General features: G+C 54.0%; 3 protein-coding genes across 10 annotated transcripts in view; all 3 read right to left on the bottom strand.

Moving 5' to 3' along the window:
- The window catches only part of SLC43A2 (solute carrier family 43 member 2), a 41,085-nt gene extending 40,010 nt beyond the window's left edge, over positions 1–1,075 (bottom strand). For 2 of the 4 annotated variants that reach the window (XM_074320644.1, XM_074320646.1), the window contains exon 1: positions 230–325. The gene's annotated coding sequence lies outside the window, so the exon portion shown is untranslated. Of the gene's footprint in view, positions 1–229; positions 326–708 lie in introns of those variants that run through there. The other 2 variants (XM_074320643.1, XM_019755501.2) reach the window with 2 other exon arrangements.
- Positions 1,076–4,067: 2,992 nt separating this feature from the next.
- Positions 4,068–16,123, bottom strand: SCARF1 (scavenger receptor class F member 1). Of its 3 annotated transcripts, none has more exons than XM_074319529.1 (11): positions 15,711–16,123; positions 15,350–15,411; positions 15,018–15,119; positions 13,595–14,120; positions 10,938–11,156; positions 10,391–10,519; positions 9,555–9,658; positions 8,404–8,524; positions 6,988–7,109; positions 6,758–6,904; positions 4,068–6,127 (listed from the first exon to the last, which is right to left on the bottom strand). In XM_074319529.1, exons 1-11 carry the CDS (start codon positions 15,926–15,928, stop codon positions 5,268–5,270), a joined length of 2,610 nt encoding a protein of 869 aa, XP_074175630.1. In that variant the 5' UTR covers positions 15,929–16,123; the 3' UTR covers positions 4,068–5,267. The 3 variants fall into 3 exon arrangements, with proteins under 3 accessions (XP_074175630.1, XP_074175631.1, XP_074175632.1); XM_074319531.1 differs by having other exon boundaries at positions 5,879–6,127; positions 6,758–6,867; positions 15,711–16,105; XM_074319530.1 differs by lacking the exon at positions 10,391–10,519.
- Positions 16,124–16,241: 118 nt separating this feature from the next.
- Positions 16,242–20,210, bottom strand: RILP (Rab interacting lysosomal protein). Of its 3 annotated transcripts, none has more exons than XM_019755515.2 (8): positions 19,747–20,210; positions 19,579–19,672; positions 19,384–19,490; positions 19,047–19,292; positions 18,599–18,744; positions 18,084–18,206; positions 17,002–17,085; positions 16,242–16,742 (listed from the first exon to the last, which is right to left on the bottom strand). In XM_019755515.2, the coding sequence occupies exons 1-8, from the start codon at positions 19,972–19,974 to the stop codon at positions 16,598–16,600; spliced, it is 1,173 nt and encodes a 390-aa protein (XP_019611074.1). In that variant the 5' UTR covers positions 19,975–20,210; the 3' UTR covers positions 16,242–16,597. The 3 variants fall into 3 exon arrangements, with proteins under 3 accessions (XP_019611074.1, XP_019611075.1, XP_019611076.1); XM_019755516.2 differs by having other exon boundaries at positions 19,579–19,666; positions 19,747–20,188; XM_019755517.2 differs by lacking the exon at positions 17,002–17,085.
- Between the last annotated feature and the right edge of the window lie 339 nt (positions 20,211–20,549).

The raw sequence follows: 20,549 nt of genomic DNA, 5'->3' as shown, positions 1-20,549 counted from the left end.
ACCCGCCGCGGCTGACTTGTACGGCTGCCCTCGGCTATGGGAGAGCCGTTCAGGCCAGGCAGAGAGACTTCTCCCTCAGCTCACTCAGAGGTAAACTGAGGCATGCTAGCAGGAAGAGACTAACGCATACTCAGACGTGAAATTAGTCCTGGCTCCCAGCAGGACTGACATAGCTTGGAGGCCTGCAGGGGAGGCAGGTTGAGGACCGGACACCTGGACAGAGGCATACCTGAGGGTGGTCACTCCCTCGCACCGTAAAAGGAGCCCTCCCGCCCGCGCTCGAGACCCTTCCCCAGAGCTGATTCCTTCAACCACAAGATCAGCGCACCTAGCTGCGGAATGGCCCGCCCACGGCCCATTGATTGGCCTCGCAGCACAGGAACTGCCGCGCCATTGGCCGCTGACTAGGTCGCTAGGCGCTGCGGCCACGCGAAACCCGCATGGGAGGCGAAGCCGGTTCAAACCGGCGGCGCGAGCCACCTGCGCGACCCCTATCTCGTTGCCCCGGCAATTTGCCCGTTTCCATAGGAGCGGACCCGTCCCTCAATCCCCTAGCTCCTCCTCGATTCGTCATCTCTTCTGGCAGCTCCTCATCCATTCAGTCTCTTTTCTCTCATAGTCACACTTCTTCTCCCTATGACCCAATTGTTGTACCCCTTCTGCCCCCAGCATCCTTGCCCACGGCCCAGATTCCCGGCTCCAGCTCACCCGGCTCCTTCTCGTGTGTATCGGGCCCGGCCGGCGCTTTTTCTGCCCCCTTTTATTCCAGCCCTTTTATTCTGACTCCAAGATGAAAACACTGCCACACGCTGATTGGCTGAGTGGGGCTGGAAACAGGCGTTGGCCAATCAGCAGGCACCAGCCTGCCCGGCGGCGAGCAGAAGCCGGTTCCGGCCGGACTTGGAGACAAACAAGACAGCTGGGGGTGCCCGAGGCAGCGGTGGGCCGAGCCTCTGCTCTGCCACCTTAAACTGGAGTCTCGGCCGCGCCGGAAACCCCGGAGGCATTGCCCTATGGCCTCTCCAGTGCCCCACCCCGAAGCCTTGGCCGGGTTTGGGTCTCCGGCTCCGCAAGCCGGCGCCCCCCAGACTTCCCCAGCTGCACGCCCGTACTCCTCGCGTACCCAGCTCGGCTCCTGCACTCCGCTCTCCTCCAGCGAGCTATAGTCCCCAGCTTCCCTTCTGCACTGAGCACCACGCCCCGATGCTCTGGCTCCGTGTGGGTCGTTCCACACCCGCCGCCTCCTCCCCAGGCAACGCTGCCATTCCGGCTGTCTCGGGCTTTTGTGTTCTGATTTCTCGCTCTCCTGCGCACAGTGCCTCACATCCAGGCGCTGTCTGCCCATTCCGGATCTCTGGACCCCTGTCCAGGCGTGGTGTGCCTCTTCCCTGCTCTCCTGATTCACCGACCTTCTGGGTCCCAGGAAGGTGTCCTTCAGGGATCCCTAGTCGTAGTTTGAGGCTTGTCTGTCTCCTAGGACGGTGTCTCCTCTGTTACCCCATCCAGACTCGTACTCCCTTTAGTTCCTCGGGAAACCCTCACCCAAACCGATCATCTTATTGCTCCCTGCCCAAGTTGACCACTGTATACCCACTGCCCTTCCGCACCTCCACCCTATTCACAGACGTCTCCCTCAGGTAAAAGCCCTCTTCAGGGTGACGCGGTGGGCAGCTCCAAGCTGCAAGAACAAGTCAGGCCTCCGGGAGAATGCGTGGAGTCTGATAATTGAGTTGGACCGGCCAGGAGGAACTGCCAGGGCAGCAGAATGGAGCCCTGGCTCTGGAGGTTCTGCTGCCCGGCTTCTCCCCGATCGGAGGCACTAGCCCGACCTCGGAGGACCCGCGGTGTCCCCCAGATTCAGCTCGGTCTCCCTGGCAGTCTCTTGGAACTAGCTTATCCCAGAGCTATGCAAGCCCCAGCAACCTCCTGTTCCATGTCCCCCAGTCCGAGAGCGCCCCCTGCCGCCCTGAACCCGCCGCTGGCAACCTCGCTCAGACCGTACCTGTAGCTGTCGGTTTGGGGGATCCTTGCTGGTTACCTATCCCGTTACCACCCTCTGCAGGATCTCACCCACTCATAAAGATTGGGACTGCCACTTGATAAACTTCGGTCTTTCCCTCCCTCCTCCTACGGCCACCTGCTTGAGGACGGTCTCCAGGCAGCTATTCTATACACATCTCTAAACTGTTTCAAACAGATCTCTAAAATAATTTACTTTCTCCCCCGATCCAAAGGAAAAAAAAAACTGTTCCTCCCATTTTTTCTCAGCTAATAGCACCATTACCTATTGGTTAGAGACCTTGAACTACCGTTTCAACACCTGCTATTAATTCTCCCTCTCCACCCTATTGCCACCCCCCCCCCCCAATACAGCAGTATCTCCTAAATATCTCATTTGCCTATCTGTGTTCTAGGACTGCAACTGCTGTTCATCCAGCCTCCAATCTCAGTTCCTGAAATTCATCTCTCCACCCCACCCTTCCCAGTGAGCTATCATAAAGTTCAAGTTCTCCCACCTGACGCACACAGGCTCCTCCCCACCAGTCTCCTCCCACTGGAGGCTGGTTGACCTGCCTGATCCTAGATGCTCCAATCACATGGAATTGCTTGTGAATTACACATGCTGTTCTCTAACCTCGCGCTCGCCGAGTCCCTGCTTGGACAGCATCGCCTCCAGGACACGTTCCGTAACCACTCCCCACAATACTCTCACTATCTTTGTCCACTGATTGCATTGTTTTTTATCTGTGTGTCTGTTTGTTTCTCCCTTTTCCTATTGACTATGAACTCTTTAGGGGCACAAACTCTATCTTATTCAACTTTGTATGACCAGCCCTTAGTACAGAAATAAGCACAAAACAGACAAACAATATGAGTTTGTTGAATGAAAACATGAACAAATGAAAGGGGTGAAAGGTATCAGCTTCTGGGGACCTTGGGAGAATGATGGTACTGTCAATAATAATTACCCTTTATTGAGAGTTAAAAATTTAGTAGGTGCTTTATATACTTTGTGTTAATCACCCACAATAACCCTGGGAGAGGGCCATTATCCCCATTTTTCAGTTGAAAAAACTGAGGCTTTAAGTAACATTTCCAAAGTCACAAAAGAAGTATGTCAGAACTAGATTTTGAATCCGAATGAAATTCTGGTTGTTGAGGTTTTTGTTGTTGTTGTTTAAGTCTTTTTGTCAGGAATGTTAAAGCCTAAATACTAGCACTGCTGGCAAATCATAAAGACATAAAGCCACTAAAGTACTGGAAGAAGATGTAGATTATTTCACTGATTTTTAGAAAAGACCTTTCCATTAAGTATGACATGAAACCCAGAAGTTAAAAAAAAAAGACTGTCTAAATTAAAAAATTAAATTTCTACAGAGAAAAAAAACACAATAGTATTAAAAGACCAGTCACAAACTGGGCAAAGAGTATCTTTGAGATATATATATATATATATATATATATATATATAAAGGCTTTTATAAATCCATGAGAAAAAGATGAACACCTCAACTGAAAATTGGGGACAGAAAATAACCGGATAATCTATAGGAAAAATACAAAGATATGAAAAGAAGCTCAACCTTAGAACAATCATAGAAATACAAATTTTAGTACCATTTTTGATTGTTAAGAAACAAAAACTCTTATCTGTACAAAGATTTTAACTTTTTAAGAAGCTTTACCCTTTTGATTTTTTATTGTGCTAAAATAATGATACCTTTTTTTTCTCAAAAATTATACAATTTAATAATTTCTGCATCCTTAGCCTATCAACAAGTATAAGCTAATGTCAATTACCAAATCATTTAAATGTGAGTTACATAGGTTAAATTTTGATACAGCCCAAATCATCATCTTCAAGCGAATGAGATACCATTTTTAACTTATCAGATTGGTGTGAGGAAATAGATACTGCCATAATCTGCGAGAATACAAACCATACAACTTTTTTGGAGTAAGTACACAAATGTTTAATGTTCTTACCCCATCACCCAGCAATTCCACTTCTAGGAATCTCTTCTACAGAAAAACTTGCACAAGTACAAAAAGAAATACAGACAAAGTTGTACACCATATCATTTATTGTATCAAAACAATTAAAACCAACCCAAGTCCCCATAGGTAGGCGATGGTTTAAATAACCTGTGTTATTTCCACATGATGGAATCCCATGTAGTCATTTTTTATAAAAAGAGGTAGCTTTATATTTACTGACACAGAAAGATATATTAAGTAAAAAAAGCAAATTGTGGAACAGTTTGCTGTTTTGTTTTCATGTGAACAGAAAAACACCGGAAAGGAAGCATCTAAAATGTTCCTGAGATTCTCTGAGCACTGGGATAGGAGGAAAACGCACTCTTTATTTCCTGACTAGGTAATACAATATGCGAGGAAAAAATTCAGAATAAGACCAAAAGGCGTTCAGTGAAAAAGTAAGTCTGGCCCCTTACTGGTCCCCTAGACTCCTCTGGGGAGAAGGGGAAATCTCATTTTTACTTTATACATGTCTGTAATGTTAGTACTATTTATTTTTAACAAAGAACATTGCTTTTTAAATTCAATCTAGTGAGAAAAGTAAAAAGAATGTTCACTGTAGAAAATTTGCAAGTTACACAAACGTTTAAGAAGAAAATAAATATCAGCCACAATCTCATCTCCCAGAGAAAAATGCCATTTGATGCATTTCCCTTGAAGCTTTTTTATGCACATACATCCTTAAAAAACAGTTTGTAAAACAATCACAAAATATACACAAATGGACGAATTCTAAACAGGTATCCTGTGGCAAAAAGAAATAAAATTTATAAAAAGAAAACTTACTTTTCACACTTAACAATATAGCATGAACATTCTCCCATATTGAATATTCTTGCACATGATTTTTGTGGTTTCTTAGGAACCTATCATAAGAAAATTTCTTTAACCAAACATTTAGGTTGTTTCTCATTTCAGACAAATATTTTGAAAATGAAGGAAAGAACAGTCTTTTGGGGCAAACAGAATCCAGGACAACAGAGAAAATGTCCCTGCAGCCATCTATTTCCCCTTCCTAACCCCATCCTGCAGGGTATCCGCCCAGGCCTTCCAGACCACTCCCAGTCTCTGGCCTCTAACTTGGGACGTTTCTCCATAGAAAGGCAGAGGCTCTGGTAGGTCTTTCCTGGCCCTGGGATCTTTTTTCCAGCATAAAGCGCAATCTGATGCATGGTTAGTTCGGATGCCTGACCCCCATCCATAGTTTTCCCACTCCAAATTCACGGTCCTTAGGGCTCTGGTGGCCCAGAGATGGGTGCAACATTCTCATATTGGGGCTCTTCCTGCCCTTCCTCGTCAGCCAGCTTCTGGGGATCCTGTTTTGGGGGGTCACCCTCAGGGACTTGCTCCTGGGCACTGCCTGAAATCTTGATGCCATCCCCCAGGCCCCTGGCCACTTCCTCTAGCCCAGTTCCTGTAGACTCCAAGGCCCCAGTGAGCTCCTGATTCAGGGCTGAGCCAGGGCTCTCACTGGCAGAGCCAGAGGCCAGCCTGGGGCTGCCCTTGTTACGACTCAGGGCCCGACGTGGAGGCTTGGGGATAGCACTCTTGACCTTGGGCTCTGCCTGGCCTTTCTGAAAGCTACCAAAACGGCGGAGGACAGACCGGACGGGGCCATCAGATTCCCGGGGTGTCCCTGCCAGCATGTAGATTGTGGTCACAGAGCCTGAGCTCTCCTGGACACTGCCTTCGATGGCTTCCACACGCTCAGCCACTGTCCGGCCACCAAGTGGGAGCCGGCGGTGGCCAATGGCTGAATCCCTGGGGCTGGCTGCCCCAGGAGGGGCCTTGTCCCTTTCTGCTTGCTCAGTGCCTGTGGCCTCCTCAGCCTCCTGGTTTTCAGGACCTGGCTGGGCCCCCCGGGAGAGTCGCTTGGGCTTTCGGAGAGGGCTAGAGAGCTCCCCTGAGCTTCGGCGACTCTGCGGTGCAAACTTGGTGCCTTCAGCAAAGGAGACCGATGGCCGCTTGGCCCGCGCTAGGCTGGAAGTGCGCGGGATGGCGAATGGTGTGGAGGCATCCTCAGGGGGAGGGAAGGGACCTCCAGCCAGGCTGGCCTCTGGAGACTCTGCTTGCACCACAGGGGTGATCCCTGGCAGAAGAGACAGAAAAGCTTGGCCAAAGCTGGGTTAGCCACCCCAGTCCATCCTGCTTACCCAGGTCAGCCTCTTTTCGGAAGCCTCAAACATGCAGTGAGGATGTAGAAAGCTGGGGATACTACTTCCACACTCTTTTCTCACCTCTCTCCCTACGTTGACCTAAGGTCACCTTCTAGCTAAGCTAAAACTCTTTCAATGCCAAACAGCCATGTCCCTTTCACCTCTGGGCCTTCGTGTACACTGTTCCCTCCTCCTGAAACACCATTCCCACCTCTCCTTAACTTTCATTTGGCCAACTCCTGATTCTGCTACACTCAACTCCAATATCACCAACACTGAGACATCTTCCTTGACCCCAATCTCCTCTGACATGGCTGGATGATAGTCTCTCCGTATACGTCCTCCATCAAAGTACATATCCCTCTGTCCTATCAGTGTCTGATTCCTGCCCACCAGACGATAAGCTTGGTGAAGACAGGAATCTATCTGGTTCTTTCCTGCGTCCCACAGCCAGGAATAGTGACTGGCATAGAATGGACACTTGAGGCATACTTGCTGACAAAGTAAAGAAGTTGTAGTGGGCAGGGCTGCTCAGGGGCCCAGTGGGCTGTTGGGGGGGTTACCTTCTTGGGGTGGCACACAGTAGGCAGGACCCTCGTCCTCCTCTCCAGACTCAGAATCAGAAGAGAAGGAGTCGTCGGAGGCCCAGCCGGCAGAGGGCGGCTCGATGAAGCTGTGGTTGAATGGGATCTCCGGGTCGTGGTGGGAGACTGTGGGGGGCTCCAGGTCAGGCGCAGAGCCCCACGGAAAGCCTTGTCCTATCCCAGCCCCCCTTACCCTCAGCGCCACTTACCTGTCACCCAGGGAAGCTTGTGGCTACTGAGGGAACCGCAGTGCAGCGCAGAACCCAGGCTGGCCAGTGCCCCCCAGACCTGGAGCTTCATCCTGGATACAGCAGCTCCATCGCTTGCTGGCCTGAGGGCACAGGAGGGTGGTCAGTGTGTGAGATTCCTGGTTGGGGGAGGGTGGTGGCAGGAGAAAAGGGCCAGGACTGTCCTAGTCCCAGGGTTAGTGTCAGGGAAGAAGGGTGACTACAATGGCTCCCTATGACCACAGAGTAAAATCCAAACAATTGAGCCTGAAATTTGGGCCTGTCACAGAGAGCAGAATGGCTTCAAAGTCAAATAGGCCTGGGCAGCAACTCTGCTCAAACTCTGGGCCTCAGTTACCTCATCTGTAAAATGGGGAAAACGCCAAACTATCAGAGCTTTTTTTAGGTCCCTGCACAGCACCAGGCACCAGGTGGGGTTCCCCCAAATGCAGGTATGTACTATCATCCAGCTGAGTCCCAGCTCACCTAGCTTTCTGGAAGTGGCACTACCTCCAGGAAGCCTGCCCCTGGCATCACCCCCATGCTGGAAGTGACTGCTTCACTCATTACTCTTCCTCTGACAGTCTTTGTCCCTGTCTTGTACGTGTCAGGGGCTCCTGCCCCACCCCAGGCTCTATGCCCCAGAGGACAGGTCTGTGCATCTGTGAAGTCCCCACAGCACACAGGATGACAAGCTCAAGGATTAGTGCACGAACTATAAGACAGCACCAGACAAAGAGTCCAGAAAACAGGGCCTGGGCATCGTGTGCACCAGTAACCAGCCAGGTCACTTTACCAGTGTCCTCTGCCCTCTGCTAATCCTCCTGCCCCCACATTCCCTGCTCCAAACCTGCACGGTGTGGTGACTCCAAGGAGTGAGAGAAGCGTGAAAAGATTAGGACAAGCTCTGTGGGAGTCATGGTTCCCTGCCGGCTGCAAGCCCAAACCCTTCCTCTTCTCTCCTTTTCTGGGAAAGCCATATGCTCGGCTAAACCACTGCTCAGACTTTGACGTCACTCTGCTTTCTGGGGGGTGTGAGGCCTGGCCTCTTCCCCTCCCTGCTCAGAGTGGCCCTGGGGCTTCTGCCCTCCCTACCTCCTCCTCTGGTCCTTGATCGTAAACCCTCAGCCTCCTGCTGTGGATTTGAGTTTTACCAGCCTGCTGCCCGGTGCCCCTCCTCAAATGACTCCCATTGAAGGCTTCTGAGGAAGGCAGGCGGCTAACCTGGTGTCTCTAGGCCACAGCCACGGCCACAGCCACAGCCAACTACCCCATCACCTCCGACCTAAGTGTGTGACAAGGCCAGCCCCTCCCCAACCCTAGAAGGAAACCAGTTGCCACCTTGCTCCCACCCCATGCCAGGAGCTTGGTGGGGGGAAGGGATAGGCCAGTATTCACCTGTCCTTGGGGTCCAACCGGGTGGCCCAGCAGCAGCAGGCACAGCAGGCAATGCCCAGGAGGAGCAGCAGCAGAGGTATCAGAATGCCTGCGATGAGGGCAGCATCCTGACTGTGAGGCCCTGGGGGGGGGGGGGGGGGATTAAGAGAGAGGGATTTTAATGGTGGCACTAAATCTTCTACTTTGAGATTTGGATTGCTGGTATAATTTGATTTAAAACGTGTAGTTCAGCTTGGGACTTTTTGAAAGCTTTCTTTTCCTTTTTCGCTTCCTTTCTGCCAAATGTTTAATGATTCTGCTTCCTTTATGTTTACTACGGAGTTTCAATGGTTCTGTTTACTTTGGCCCCTGTAGGCCTGGTGACTTGGGAGAGGTTTTGCATCTGTATGGGACCCACTCCTGGCTCCAACTTAAATTTATGTATGCAAAGGGTGTGATAACCAGCCTACTGGCACCTTCCCCCACCCAACGGACAAAACCAAACTCAATAGAAAATTCCACTACAGGCCGAAGCGATTTACATCCTGGTTAGAAAATATAACACTTTTATGAAACAAAGACACGACACAGTAGTTTGCAGTAGTTTCCAGCAGACTCTACCCAGCCAACCCTTCTCTTACTTTAATAAACCTTCCTTCTATATTTCTACCAGACTTGTGAATCGCTTCACGGCCTGAGAGCAAGCAGCCACAACAAGGTGAGCGACGGTCAAATAGTCAGGGCCCTCCTGTCTCCCATGTATGTCTCATCTATAGCTGAGTTGCCTCCTCCCCAGAGTCTTCTACCTGTGGGTCCCTTCCTCTCTTCTGAGAGATATAGACTCTGCTCAGACTCTGCCCTTCCTCCAGGCGGCCTCTCTGCTAGTCTCCCCTCCCCCCCAAGGTCCATGGTCTGTTCCACAAGCTCTTGCCCCCAGTTCTCAAACCTGATGCAGATTCCCGTGTTCAGCCCTACCTGCTCATTTCCTGGGTGCTACCCTGGTTTCTCAGGGGACAGGGGCTCTGTTACATCTTCAGGGGGGCCCCAAAGCATCCATACAGACGGCAGGCAGAGAATGTCTTTGAAGTGGGCTTAACCTCCCTGGCAAGTAATGAACTTCTGGAGCTCATGTAAAGGGCCCATCTTTCCCTGGTCACTGCTTTCCACCTTACCCAGCTGGCAGGCCCCAGAGACAGGGTGGCAGGATCCCTCAGGGCATTCACAGGGAACAGAGCAGTTGTGTCCATGGAAGCCAGATGGGCACGAAGTGTTGCAGCTGTGGAGTGACAAGGAGAGCTAAGCTGAAGGCTGGGTGAGAAGGGGTAGCGGCAGGCAGGTGACAGGGGGAGGTAGAATTCAGGGCACTGCTCCCCACCCCTACCACTCAGACTTCCCTGGCGGACGCCCAAGCAGACTCCCCAGCCTCTGAGCGACAAGCTCAGTACGCCCAGCCGTGTTGGGAAGAATCCACCCCCCACCCGGGTATAACCCACAGGCAGAGTCACCTCTCACGATCCTCATCCCTTGCCCACCCAACACTAATGTGAAATAAGCAAGATGCCAATGGCATCTAGAGATATCCTCAGGGTCTAGAGGTCTGAGCCAGGTCCAGCCCTGCCCCTTAACTCTCTGGGCCTTGGTCCTCTCCTTTATAAAATGAGTTCTCTCCCATTTGATACTACATTCTGGCCCATGGATGGAAAACCTGACACTGGGGACATGGACATGGATTATGTGTTATCACCTGAAGACCTTAGGGAAACAACGGTGCGGTTGGGAACCCTACCCCTAAATAACTTCCCCATCTAGGTAGGGAGACTGGCCTGTAGATTAAGCATCACTTTGACCCTCCTTTGAAAGATGCAAACCCCACAACAGGAAGAACAACTTCTCAGTTATGAGGATGCTGGGTGGGAGGCGGAGAAGTTCAGGGAGGGAAGTTAAGGAAACAGATTGCACAGAGGCCTGAATTAGGCTCCTGCCTCCCTGCCAGGGCCCCAGTCCTCACCTGGACCCCCAGAAGCCGGCGTTGCAGACACATTCCCCAGTCACAGGATCACAGGACCCCTGAACACAGGTGGGGCAGGTCGAGCCACAGCCCTCCCCAAAGGTGCCACTGGGGCAGGGCTCTTCACAGCTGAGGTGAGGCAAGACTTGAAATGGGGGACAGAGCAAGCCTGGCCCCCACAGGGGGGCCCTACCCATCTTCCCCCATGCTTCTGGACTCAGGAACCCAAATGTGGGTCCTCGGCAGTGAAGCTCAGGTGCAAACAGGGCCTTGAAGCTGGGGCCAAACCAAATAGGTGACAGACTAGATATCTCTGGAGGGAGAAGAGGGCAGGAAGCCTGAGTGGCAGGGGAACTAGAAGAGAACCCTGCCCAGGACCTTATCAGCACCTATCTCTCTCCTCCCTTCAGTCTTTGCCAGGTGGCAGACCCCAGAGCGCTGTGCGAATGTGTGTTTGGGGGAGGGGAGCACCTATCTCAGAGGCAGCAGCTGGGGTGAGGATTCTAGAGGAAGGTGTACCCCACCCTGAGCAGGCCAGCCCCCTCACCTGGGCCCCATCCAGCCAGGATCACAGCTCTGACAGTGCCCAGTGTCTGGCTGACAGGCCTCCCCAAGCCGGCAGTGGGGGCACTGCTGTCCACAGCTGTCGCCAAAGGTGCCAGGTGGGCAGGGCTGGTGGCACTGAGTCCCATTCCAGCCTGGCTCACAGGACTCACAGCTGCCTGTGTCTGCAGAGCACAGCTCATTCTGCTTGCAGTGGCCACAGCTGGAAAGAGAAGGAGTTCGTGGGAAGCACTGCAGGGCTGATGGATGGAGTGCCCACCCAGGCCTTCGGGAACACTGGAGGGCATCCAGGTCCCAGCTGAGTCACTCAGGCAGGTTTGAGCCTCAATTTCCCCCTGTTGTACAACAAAGAGGCTATACAAATGATCTTGGCATACTCTAGTAGGATTCCAGCCCTCTCCTTCTAACCCCCATTCTGGTACCCATCCTTCCCTGGGTCCCAGGGTCACCAGGAGCTACCAACGCAGCCAGAACAGCCAAGTTAACCACCCAACCTTCAGCTCCCTGTTGCCTGTGGTCCTGCACCCCTTTCTGCCTTCCACCCATGCTGTCCTTGAGGTCTGGCAGGGATGGACCTCAGTAGTTTATCTCCTATCCCATAACATGAAAATGAATAAAAAAATAAAAGCATAAAATGTCTGTTTTCACCACTATAATTTCTTTTTTCTTTTTTTTTCCCCTTCTTCCGCCTCCCCCAACCCCCTCCAGTTCAAGCTGTTGTTTCTCAATCTAGTTGTGTAGGACACAGCTCCCTGGCCTATGCTGGTATTGTGAGCCTTACGCTCCCCTCCCCGCCCCCTGAGGTCACTGGTCGTTGGTTGGCTGCTCAGGGCAGCTCATGGTAGCCCACAGCGGCTCATGGCTGGCCACCAACTGCCCCTGGCAGCCCAAGGCATTCCATTTCCAGAGAGAGCCGTTGTTCACAATCTTAGCTGTAGAGGGCTCAGCTCACTGGCCTATGTGGGAATCGAACCTCAGCGTTAGGAGCACCGTGCTCCAACCATCTGAGCCACTGGGCCAGCCCACCACTATAATTTCAAGTTTATCTTATCTTTGAAATATACCCCCCGTTTTACTGATATAGTTGTCATGCAACAAACACAGTGTAAGTTTAAGGGGTACAGCATAATGATTTGACTTGTTTAATTGTGAAATGATTACCACAGAAAATTTAGGTAATATTCATTATCTCATATAGAGACAAAAAAAGGAAAAAAGTGTTTTTTCCCTTTTGATGAGATCTCTTAGGATCTACTCTCTTAGCTATTTTTCCAGTCAGGTTTACCTTCTCTTAATTTCTCATTGATTCTTTTTTTTTTTTTAAGATTTTATTGGGGAAGGGGTCAGGACTTTATTGGGGAGCAGTGTGTACTTCCAGGATGTTTTCCAAGTCAAGTTGTTGTCCTTTCAATCTTAGTTGTGGAGGGCGCAGTTCAGCTCTAGGTCCAGTTGCCGTTTTCTAGTTGCAGGGGGCACAGCCCACCATCCCTTGCCGGAGTCCAACCAGCAACCCTGTGGTTGAGAGCCCACTGGCCCATGTGGGAATTGAACCGGCAGCCTTCAGAGTTAGAAGCATGGAGTTCCAACCGCCTGAGCCACCAGGCCGGCCCTCTCATTGATTCTTAACAGTTACTTGAAATTCCTCCCTCCAGATACTTAATTATCTGGGATTATATGATTTGATCAGACTCATTATTGGGGAGGAGGGGAGTTTATAAAATCAATTTAGCAGATCCTGACCAGCAGGGGGGGGGGGAATTAGGGGCGGTCGGGTGGCTCAGTTGGTTAGAGACCGAGCTCTGGGCAATGGGGCTGCCGGTTCGATTCCCACATGGGACAGCCAGCTGCGCTCCCCACAACTAAAATTGAACAGGGCACCTTGAGCTGAGTTGCCGCTGAGCTCCCAGATGGCTCAGTTGGTCGGACCGGGTCCTCTCAACTACAAGTTGCCAGTTGGACTCCAGCAAGGGATGGTGGGGCTGTGCCCCCTGCAACTAGTAACAGCAACTGGACCCGGAGCTGAGCTGCGCCCTCCACAAGACTGAAAGGACAACAACTTGACTTGGAAAAAGTCCTGGAAGTACAATACACACTGTTCCCCAATAAAGTCCTGTTCCAAAAAAAAAAATTTACAGTATATACATTTTATATTTTCATCTATTATATATTATACATAGTAAAGATGAATATGTAGTGTCTGGTTAAGCTTTTACCTCCGTTTTATATATTATATATATGGGTGTGTGTGCTAGGTGGGATATAAAATAAATTTCTTATTATGGGTGGAGCTGGTCAAAGTATGAAAGCCACTGAATCTCAAAGGGACCATGCAATCATGTTGTCATGTGATTCATTCTTTATCTGTTTCTAAGTATGGCCTGCCATACTCGTATTTTTTCGTTTAACAGTAACCAGGTGAAAGGGGTGGGCGAGGCTCATGGAGGGTCTCTTTTCCCTCCTTTCATGCGGTACTTTCAGGTTTGTGAACAACACCGCACAACTTTTTCCCTGCGCCCTTCCTTCCCGTCCTTCACACTCCCTGCTCCCCTTAGCATCCCCTACCCTTCTCCCTCAGGGGCGCGGGTCCCTTTCATCCCCCGCCCCCGCCTCGCTCCCGCAGCCACCTCGCACCAGGCTTACCTGTGGCGGCACTGCGCCCCATAGCGGCCAGCCGGGCAGGGCAGCTCGCAGCGCACGCCGCGGAAGCCGGGCGGGCACGCACACTGGCCGGAGGCGGCGCTGCAGCGGCCGCGCACGCACTCGCAAGGCTCCCGGCACTCGGGGCCCCACCAGCCTGGCCGGCAAATGCAGCGGCCGGACTCCTGCGCGCACGGCGAGCCATTGCAGGAGCAGTGGAAGCTGCAGCGGCGGCCCCACCAGCCCGCCTCGCATAGGCAGGTGCCGGTGGCCTGATCGCAGCGTGCCCCCGCGGGGTTGCACTGGCATGGGCGGCGGCATGTAGGCGTCCACCAGCCCGGCTCGCAGCGGCACGCGCCGGTCTTTGGGTCGCAACGCCCGTGGGAGCTGCAGACGCACGCGAACTCGCAGCGGCTGCCCCAGCGGTCGGCTTGGCAGTGGCACACGCCGGTGTCCGGCTCACACTGGCCGTGCGGGTAGCAGGCGCAGCTCTCACGGCAGTCAGGGCCCCAGTACTGGCCCGGGCAGCCTGCAGGGAGAGGAGGTGGAGGTGGGGGTAGAGATGGAAGGGGTTCAGAGGGCTCAGGGCCAGTCACGGATCCTTTGCTCTGCGCCCCTTTTTACCAGGATGAGGGGAGCCAGGCCCACCCTCCCAAGATCCTGGCACAGACCCTTGTAACATCTGGCAGCCTATCCTCCTGGGGCAAAGCTCACTTCCTACCCCAGACTGAACTACGAAACCCCTTAGCAGTGTCCCAGCTTCCTAATTCACATTCCAGAACACACTTAAAGATCCTATGTGGAAAAGGGGCTTGCCCAGAGTTACACAGAAGTGGGAGAGTTCATTCATGTCCCTTCCTCCCTCCCACTGGGTTCCCCCACTGGGCTGTATGAGATGACCTGGGCCTGGCAGGCCTGTATGCTGCCGGTCTGGGTTGGAGGAGAAGCCACATTTTCCCCCAATGAGTCCTCTCAACCCTGATTCCTGGTGGCTGCCCTCTGGCTATCCCGCCCACCAACGCCTTTCCCATGCCCTTCTTTTCTGTCAGAGAGGAGAGACAGCCTGGTCAGGGCCCTCCTTCCGCCCACCACACATGTATAAATAAAGTATATGGGAGGGAGACTGAGAATGCATCCATTTTGCAATTAACAGGAATTACCAGCATCTTTTCAGAGAGGCTGAAAAGGAAGATGAAGGGCCCAGACTGAACCGGTGGGTAGAGCTTTGAGGATATAGGTAAACACCAATGACTCATGGCATCTTCCAGGAGTATGTCACTTCCTGTCTCTGGGCTTCAATTTCCTCAGGGAAGCTTGGAGAGGTTCTGGTCCTTTGGTTCTAAGATTCCATTCCTACCTGCTTTTCCTCCCTGCTCCCCCAGTTCTGCCCAGCAACTTCATCCCCGTGGTGAGACTCAGGACTCACGGGAGTTGCACTGGGCCCCGAAGAATCCAGGTTTGCATCTACAGAGGCCTGGTTTCACGCATACCTCGTCTTCCCGGCAGGCATCATGTCCCTCGCAGATGGCTGAAAAACACCCCGCCCATGTTGGAAGGACTGGGGCACAACTAGGGGACACTCTGCCCCCTCACTGGCCCCCTGTCCCCTCAAGAGCTGTTGCCTCAGGCCTAGAGGTATGAAACAGGATGGACCTTAACTCCAGGGCTCAGAACGGGAAACAGGCCCCAGGAAAGTAGGAAGGTCACTGGACTATGTCCTCCCTCCTCTTCGGGTGGGGGTCGGTCCTGGCTACTTACGGATGGTACATTCTTGATCTTTCTGCCTCCAGCCTGGGCAGCACTGGAGCTCAGCAGAGGGGCTGTGGAGCAGAGAGGGGTCAGTCAGAGGGCAGCCTGGTTCCGCAGGTGGATCATTGTCTCTGGCTAGATGCGGGAGGCTGCCTCAGCCGCATCAGGCAGGCCTGGCCAAGAGTCACAGCCCCAATCCCCAGCCCCTTCCCTCTCCTTCCCTGGCCTTCCCAACATCTGCCCTAACTATCCACCACCCTCCAGGCTGTCCCTAAGGCCCCATGACCTCTTCCCTCACAGTCTCCTTCCCCCCATGCCTCAACACCAGTTCAGCCACCTCCCCCCCCCATCAGATTCCCACAAGATCCACCTGTTGGCCGTGCAGACGTGCTGCCCATTAGGGTCCAGCTCAGACCCCTGGGTCTCCTGAATCCAGAGCAGCAGCAGTGGGAGCAGCAGCCCCAGCCCCATGGCGGTCAGCGCAGTCAGAGGGCTAGAGTTAGTCTGGCCCCCACAGCTCCCAACCCCCTTCCTGTTTCCTCCCAAGGCTTTTCCTGAGGAAACCAGGCCGGAGGGGCGGGCTGCCATGAGGCACCTCCCTGAGAGGGCGGGTACTGGGAAGGCCAGGGACACCAGAGAAATGAAAAGGAAGGCCAATGGCAAATGCTGAGTGGGGTCTTAAGGGGATGGTCTCAGTCTGGAGGGGGCAGGAAGATGAAGCTTCCGGGGCAAGGGAGCCACAGCTTTCTGTTAGGTCATACTCCCCAGCGAGGCCCAAGCTGGGAGAAGCCTCCCCACCCAGTGATGACCAAGAAGACCCTGCGAGGCAACCTCAGCCTGCCTTTGCCCCTGGCAGAGCGGGGGGGGGGGGGAAGACCACTGACAGACAGACATGCAACAGTTTCTAGGTATCATGGGCATTTGCTTTATTACATTAGCTTAGGCTATCCGCACAAACCACTGGGAGGTAGGTAGTCAGCTCTCCATTTCATAGATGGGGAAATGGAGACTCAAAGAGGAAGCACTTTTATCTGGCCACAGAGGCTTGGCTCAGAGGTATAGGGAAGGTAGGCTGAGTTCCCCATTATGTCCTGGCTCAGGCCAGAATTGGAAAAGAGCCTGGGCAGGGCTGGGAAGGAGGGAGCCCTGTCCTCCTTTAAGATCACACGTCCAACCAGAGTCAGACTCGAAGGTCAGGCCTCTGGGGCAGCTGAGGCCTCCAGACAAAGATGTCCATTGAGAGCAGATCAGGGCCGGTCAGGAGCTGGGGGCTACAGGGCTGTCCATAGGCTCCAAGTGGGGTTGCTGTGGGGTCTCTTCTTCTCCCCCTAATTCGCTGGTATCTGTGCTGCTGGTCTTGGCTTCAGGGGCCTCTGCTTCACCCCGATAACACAGGCCAAAGCTGTGGGGAGACCCAAGAGGTAATTTGAGCCTCTATGCCAGAGAATTCAAGGATATGGGCTGAGGACAGGGAAAGGGCAGTGTCAGGTAGTGGGGAGGTGAAGGGGTGGGGGCCAGAGAAGCAGGAGGGGAGCGGCACGCTTAGAGCTCAGGACAGCAGGGTGAGCTCAGGGGAGTGGGAGAGGGGATGCTGAAAAGAACCAAGGTGGGGCCCCTCCTTCAGTCCCACCACTTTTGCCCTTCCTCCTCCCCCAACATACAAACTCTGTATTCTGGACTCAGGGGGTGGGGGGTAATCTCCCTTATCACTGGAGAGCAGGAGCCATGAGCCATCCTCATCGTCACTGAGGCAGAGGAGAGAGGAGATGTGAGGGTCATTTATCAAGGCCTTGAGAGACAACAGGAGTTCAGCTACGTTCAGCCTTTTGCGCAGCCCCCAGGAACAGACAGGAGAGGACAGAGCGACAACGGGACCCGGAGGCTAGAGAGAAGGAGATACTAGGGAGATGAAAGACATCTTGAGATTTTTATTTTATAGCCTGATGGACAGCAGGCCCCTGACAAGACTGCGGCTACTAGATTACTGATTTATTATAAAAGCATGTAACTCAAGAATAGCCAGATGGGAGAGATGTATAGGGCAAGGTATGGGGAAAGGGTGCGGAGCTTCCATGCCCTCTCCAGGCCCGCCATTAGTCCCGCATCTCCATGTGTTCACCAACCCAGAAGCTCTCCCTACCCAGTCCTTCTGGCTTTCTATGGAGGTCTCTGCAGCTACAGTTTTACCCCTCTGAGAACAAACATATACAGCCAGGGCAGGGAACCGAAAAATGAATGTGGAGAAACAGCGTTAGCAGATTTCTTCTGCAGGATGCATGGCAAGTGGAGCAAGGTGATCCAGAGAGAAGGGTGGCAGGCTCAGGACAGCAGGCTCAGGGGGTGACCAGACCAGATCAGCAGACCCAAGGGGTGACCAAGACAAAATGGCAGGCTGAGCAGCGCAGGCCAGATAGTAGGCTCAGGCGCTGACCAGGGTAGAGTGGCAGGCCCAGCAGCAGGGCAGGCTGAAAAATAGGCTCATGGGATAACCAGGCCAGGTTAGCAGGTTCAAGAGTGACCAGGCTAGGTGACAGGCTTAGGGACTGACTGCTCGGGTGGTAGGCTCAAGGGGTGACTCGGTTGGGGTGATAGGTTCAGTCTGAGACAAAAGACTCAAAAGATGACCAGGCTGGGTCAGCAAGCTAAACGGGATGACCAGAGTAGGTCAGCAGACTCAGCAGGTGACTAGGCCAGATTAGAGCATGACCAAGCTGGCTCAGTGGGAATGAAGGCAGGGACTTACCTGCTCTCTGCTTCCTCTGGGGTCCCTAACATTTTGGCCTTGATCTTCTTCCGCTGCTTCCTGACAGCCACCTTCATGGCTTCCAGCAGAAGCCCAGGGACTCTGTGGTCTGCGAGCAGCTCCCTACAGAGGAGGGGGAAGGGCAGGGAAAAAGTGGTGGGGACGCCAACAGTAAGTCTCACCCCAAGTACCTGTGCATGTTGTCCCCCTTTTTTGAAACACTCTGCCTTACTAACACCCCTCAAACCTTGGCTTAGGTGTCACCCCTCCTAGGAATACTTCCTTGACTGCTGCAGTGGCTGCTGTGATCCTTTGCACTGCCCCCTCGCTCATTTGGATGAAGTTCCAGGAGCGCAGGGGCTGTGATTCGTGTCCTCCCAGCGCTCAGCACAGTGGCTGGCATGTGTCACTGTTTATACATCAATGAGCCAAAGAATGAGGTGGGTGACCCGAGGCCCAGAAACAGGTGTACCTGGGGTCCCCTCAGCTTCCCAGCCCTTGCTCAGCGTCCTCACCGCTGGAAGTAGGCCAACTCCTCCTTCAGCAGGAATACGTTGGCTTTGAGCTCATTCCGCTCCTGAAGGATCTGCTTAAGCTCTTCCCGACTGAAGCCGCATTGCCCTATGTTGGAGGGGCACTGTGGCTGCTGCGGGGCCTCCGCCTGCAGAAGGAAGGCTTGATCAGAGCGGTGCCTTGGCGCGCTCTTCTGACCCTGTGCCATTACAGGAAAGCTACAGGGAGTGACAGGCACAGGGAGACTTGGGAGGCAAGGGTGCTGCAACAGATGACAGACCAGTGCTCTAGCTGAGTGAGACAGAGGCCAGCTGGGGGGACACACTTGTGTGCCACCTTCCAACTTCCCGCTGGATTTGTTACACAGCACAGCAAACTTTTCCCAAGTGTCCACCAAGTGCCATATGCTGTGAGTACTGGGATGGGTCCCTGACCTCAGCAGGCACTTACAGGGTCCTCAGGTGTTCCCGGGGCTCCTGCTCCGGTGGTCGCTCGTTCAGGCTCCTGTCTCTGCTCACACCCAGGACCCTCGGTCTGGTCCCGCGTCCGCTTCTGAGCCGCGTCCACTGCCCCTTCGCGCCGCAGCTCCCTCTCATTCTCGCGGTCCCGCGCGGCGCGCAGCTGTGTTTGCACCGCGGCCAACTTCTGCCGCAGCCCGGCATTCACCAGTAGGAGGCGCTGCAGCTGCTCCTGCAACTGGGGGCGGAGCAAACGGTGGGGCTGGTGGGCGGAGTGCCGAGGGGCCGAGGGAGCCCCGCCCCGCGCCGTCGCCCGGCCCCTCCCTCACCGCCTCAGTCTCCTGGCTACGCTGCAGCAGATCACGGTTGTGCGCCCGGAGTTCGTCCCGCTGTCGGTCGGTCACCTCCTTGAGCTGCTGCAGCAGAGCGCGCTCCTCTGAGGAAGGGGTGTTCTTAGTGGCGGCCCGAGGGAGGTAGGCCCTTAGCAGGCCACGACCCGCCCCTCTGGCCGGGCCTGCACTCACCTTGTGGCCCAGAGCGCAACTCTCTGCGGAGGTGCTCATTCTCCTCTCGCAGCCGCCGCAGCTCCAGTTCGGCCTGCTGCGCGGATACCTGCAACTGGGGAGTCCCGGTTCTCAGGCTTAGGCTCCCGCCAACCACGCGGGTGGCGAGGAGTGGCGGCACAGACTCACCGAGTCCGGGTCGGGCCCCACCGCAGCCTTTTCCAGGAGCTCCAGCGCCCGCACCACGAGCGGCACGAGCCCGGCCGCAGCCTCCGGCCCGAAGCGGCGTGCCAGCTCCTTTAACTCAGTGCCCAGCGCCCCCGCTAGATGGTACACGAGCTCCGCCGCCGTCTCCGACCCCGCGGCCACTCGAGGACCCCAGCCATGCGCCCCAAGCTCCCCCCTCCTGGTCTCCATATACCCTGAAGGCCAAGGGCTGCGACAGTCACCCCCCCACACACTCCCACCCCTAACTGGGGCAGGAAAAAGCCAAACAGTTCCTGCCCAGGAAGCAGTTTAGGGTCGCGGAGGGTGGGGTAGAAGCGACAGGGGAGGAGCGATTAAGGGAAACAGCGTAGGGAAGGAGACAAGTGATCTAGGCCCCTTCCTGTTCAAGTCCCCAAGGTCACAGGGAGCAGGACGGCCAACCTCCTGCCAGGCGTCCAAGAGCTGAGGCTCAGGGCTGTAAGTGGTCACTTTCGTCAAGCCCTCCTCACAGGGCCCAACCCAGGCTCCACCCCCGTGTCTGGAGTCATGGGGCCTCACTTGGTTGCCAAGCTTTTCAGGCAAGAGGTGAGAAGTAGGAGGGCTGTCACTAGCTCAGCCAGAGATAGCCAGCTGTCCAGCCCTGTGCCGATTTCCCTGACCAGGAGTGACACAAAGCTTAAGGGGCTAGGCTGGGCACCACAGCTGCAGACAAGCCACGAGCTTCCAAAATCAGAAAATGACAGCAACTGCTCCAAGGGATGTCGAAAAGGGGTGATGATTTGCAA

The sequence above is a fragment of the Rhinolophus sinicus genome, linkage group LG15 (assembly GCF_036562045.2).
Source record: "Rhinolophus sinicus isolate RSC01 linkage group LG15, ASM3656204v1, whole genome shotgun sequence".
NCBI lineage: Eukaryota > Metazoa > Chordata > Mammalia > Chiroptera > Rhinolophidae > Rhinolophus > Rhinolophus sinicus.
This window is presented reverse-complemented; position numbering and strand designations above follow the sequence as displayed.

Excerpts from the sequence above, each read along its gene's own strand:
- RILP (XM_019755515.2), bottom strand. The coding sequence starts at position 19,974 with ATGGAGACCAGGAGGGGGGAGCTTGGGGCGCATGGCTGGGGTCCTCGA. Across the intron at positions 18,745-19,046 it reads CGGGAACACCTGAGGACCCT|GCGGAGGCCCCGCAGCAGCC; the intron begins GTAAGTGCCTGC and ends TTCCTTCTGCAG. Across the intron at positions 18,207-18,598 it reads GAGTTGGCCTACTTCCAGCG|GGAGCTGCTCGCAGACCACA; the intron begins GTGAGGACGCTG and ends CCTCCTCTGTAG.
- SCARF1 (XM_074319529.1), bottom strand. The coding sequence starts at position 15,928 with ATGGCAGCCCGCCCCTCCGGCCTGGTTTCCTCAGGAAAAGCCTTGGGA. Across the intron at positions 11,157-13,594 it reads GGGGCGCAGTGCCGCCACAG|CTGTGGCCACTGCAAGCAGA; the intron begins GTAAGCCTGGTG and ends TTCTCTTTCCAG. Across the intron at positions 8,525-9,554 it reads CTCTGGGGCCTGCCAGCTGG|GGCCTCACAGTCAGGATGCT; the intron begins GTAAGGTGGAAA and ends CCCCCCCCCCAG.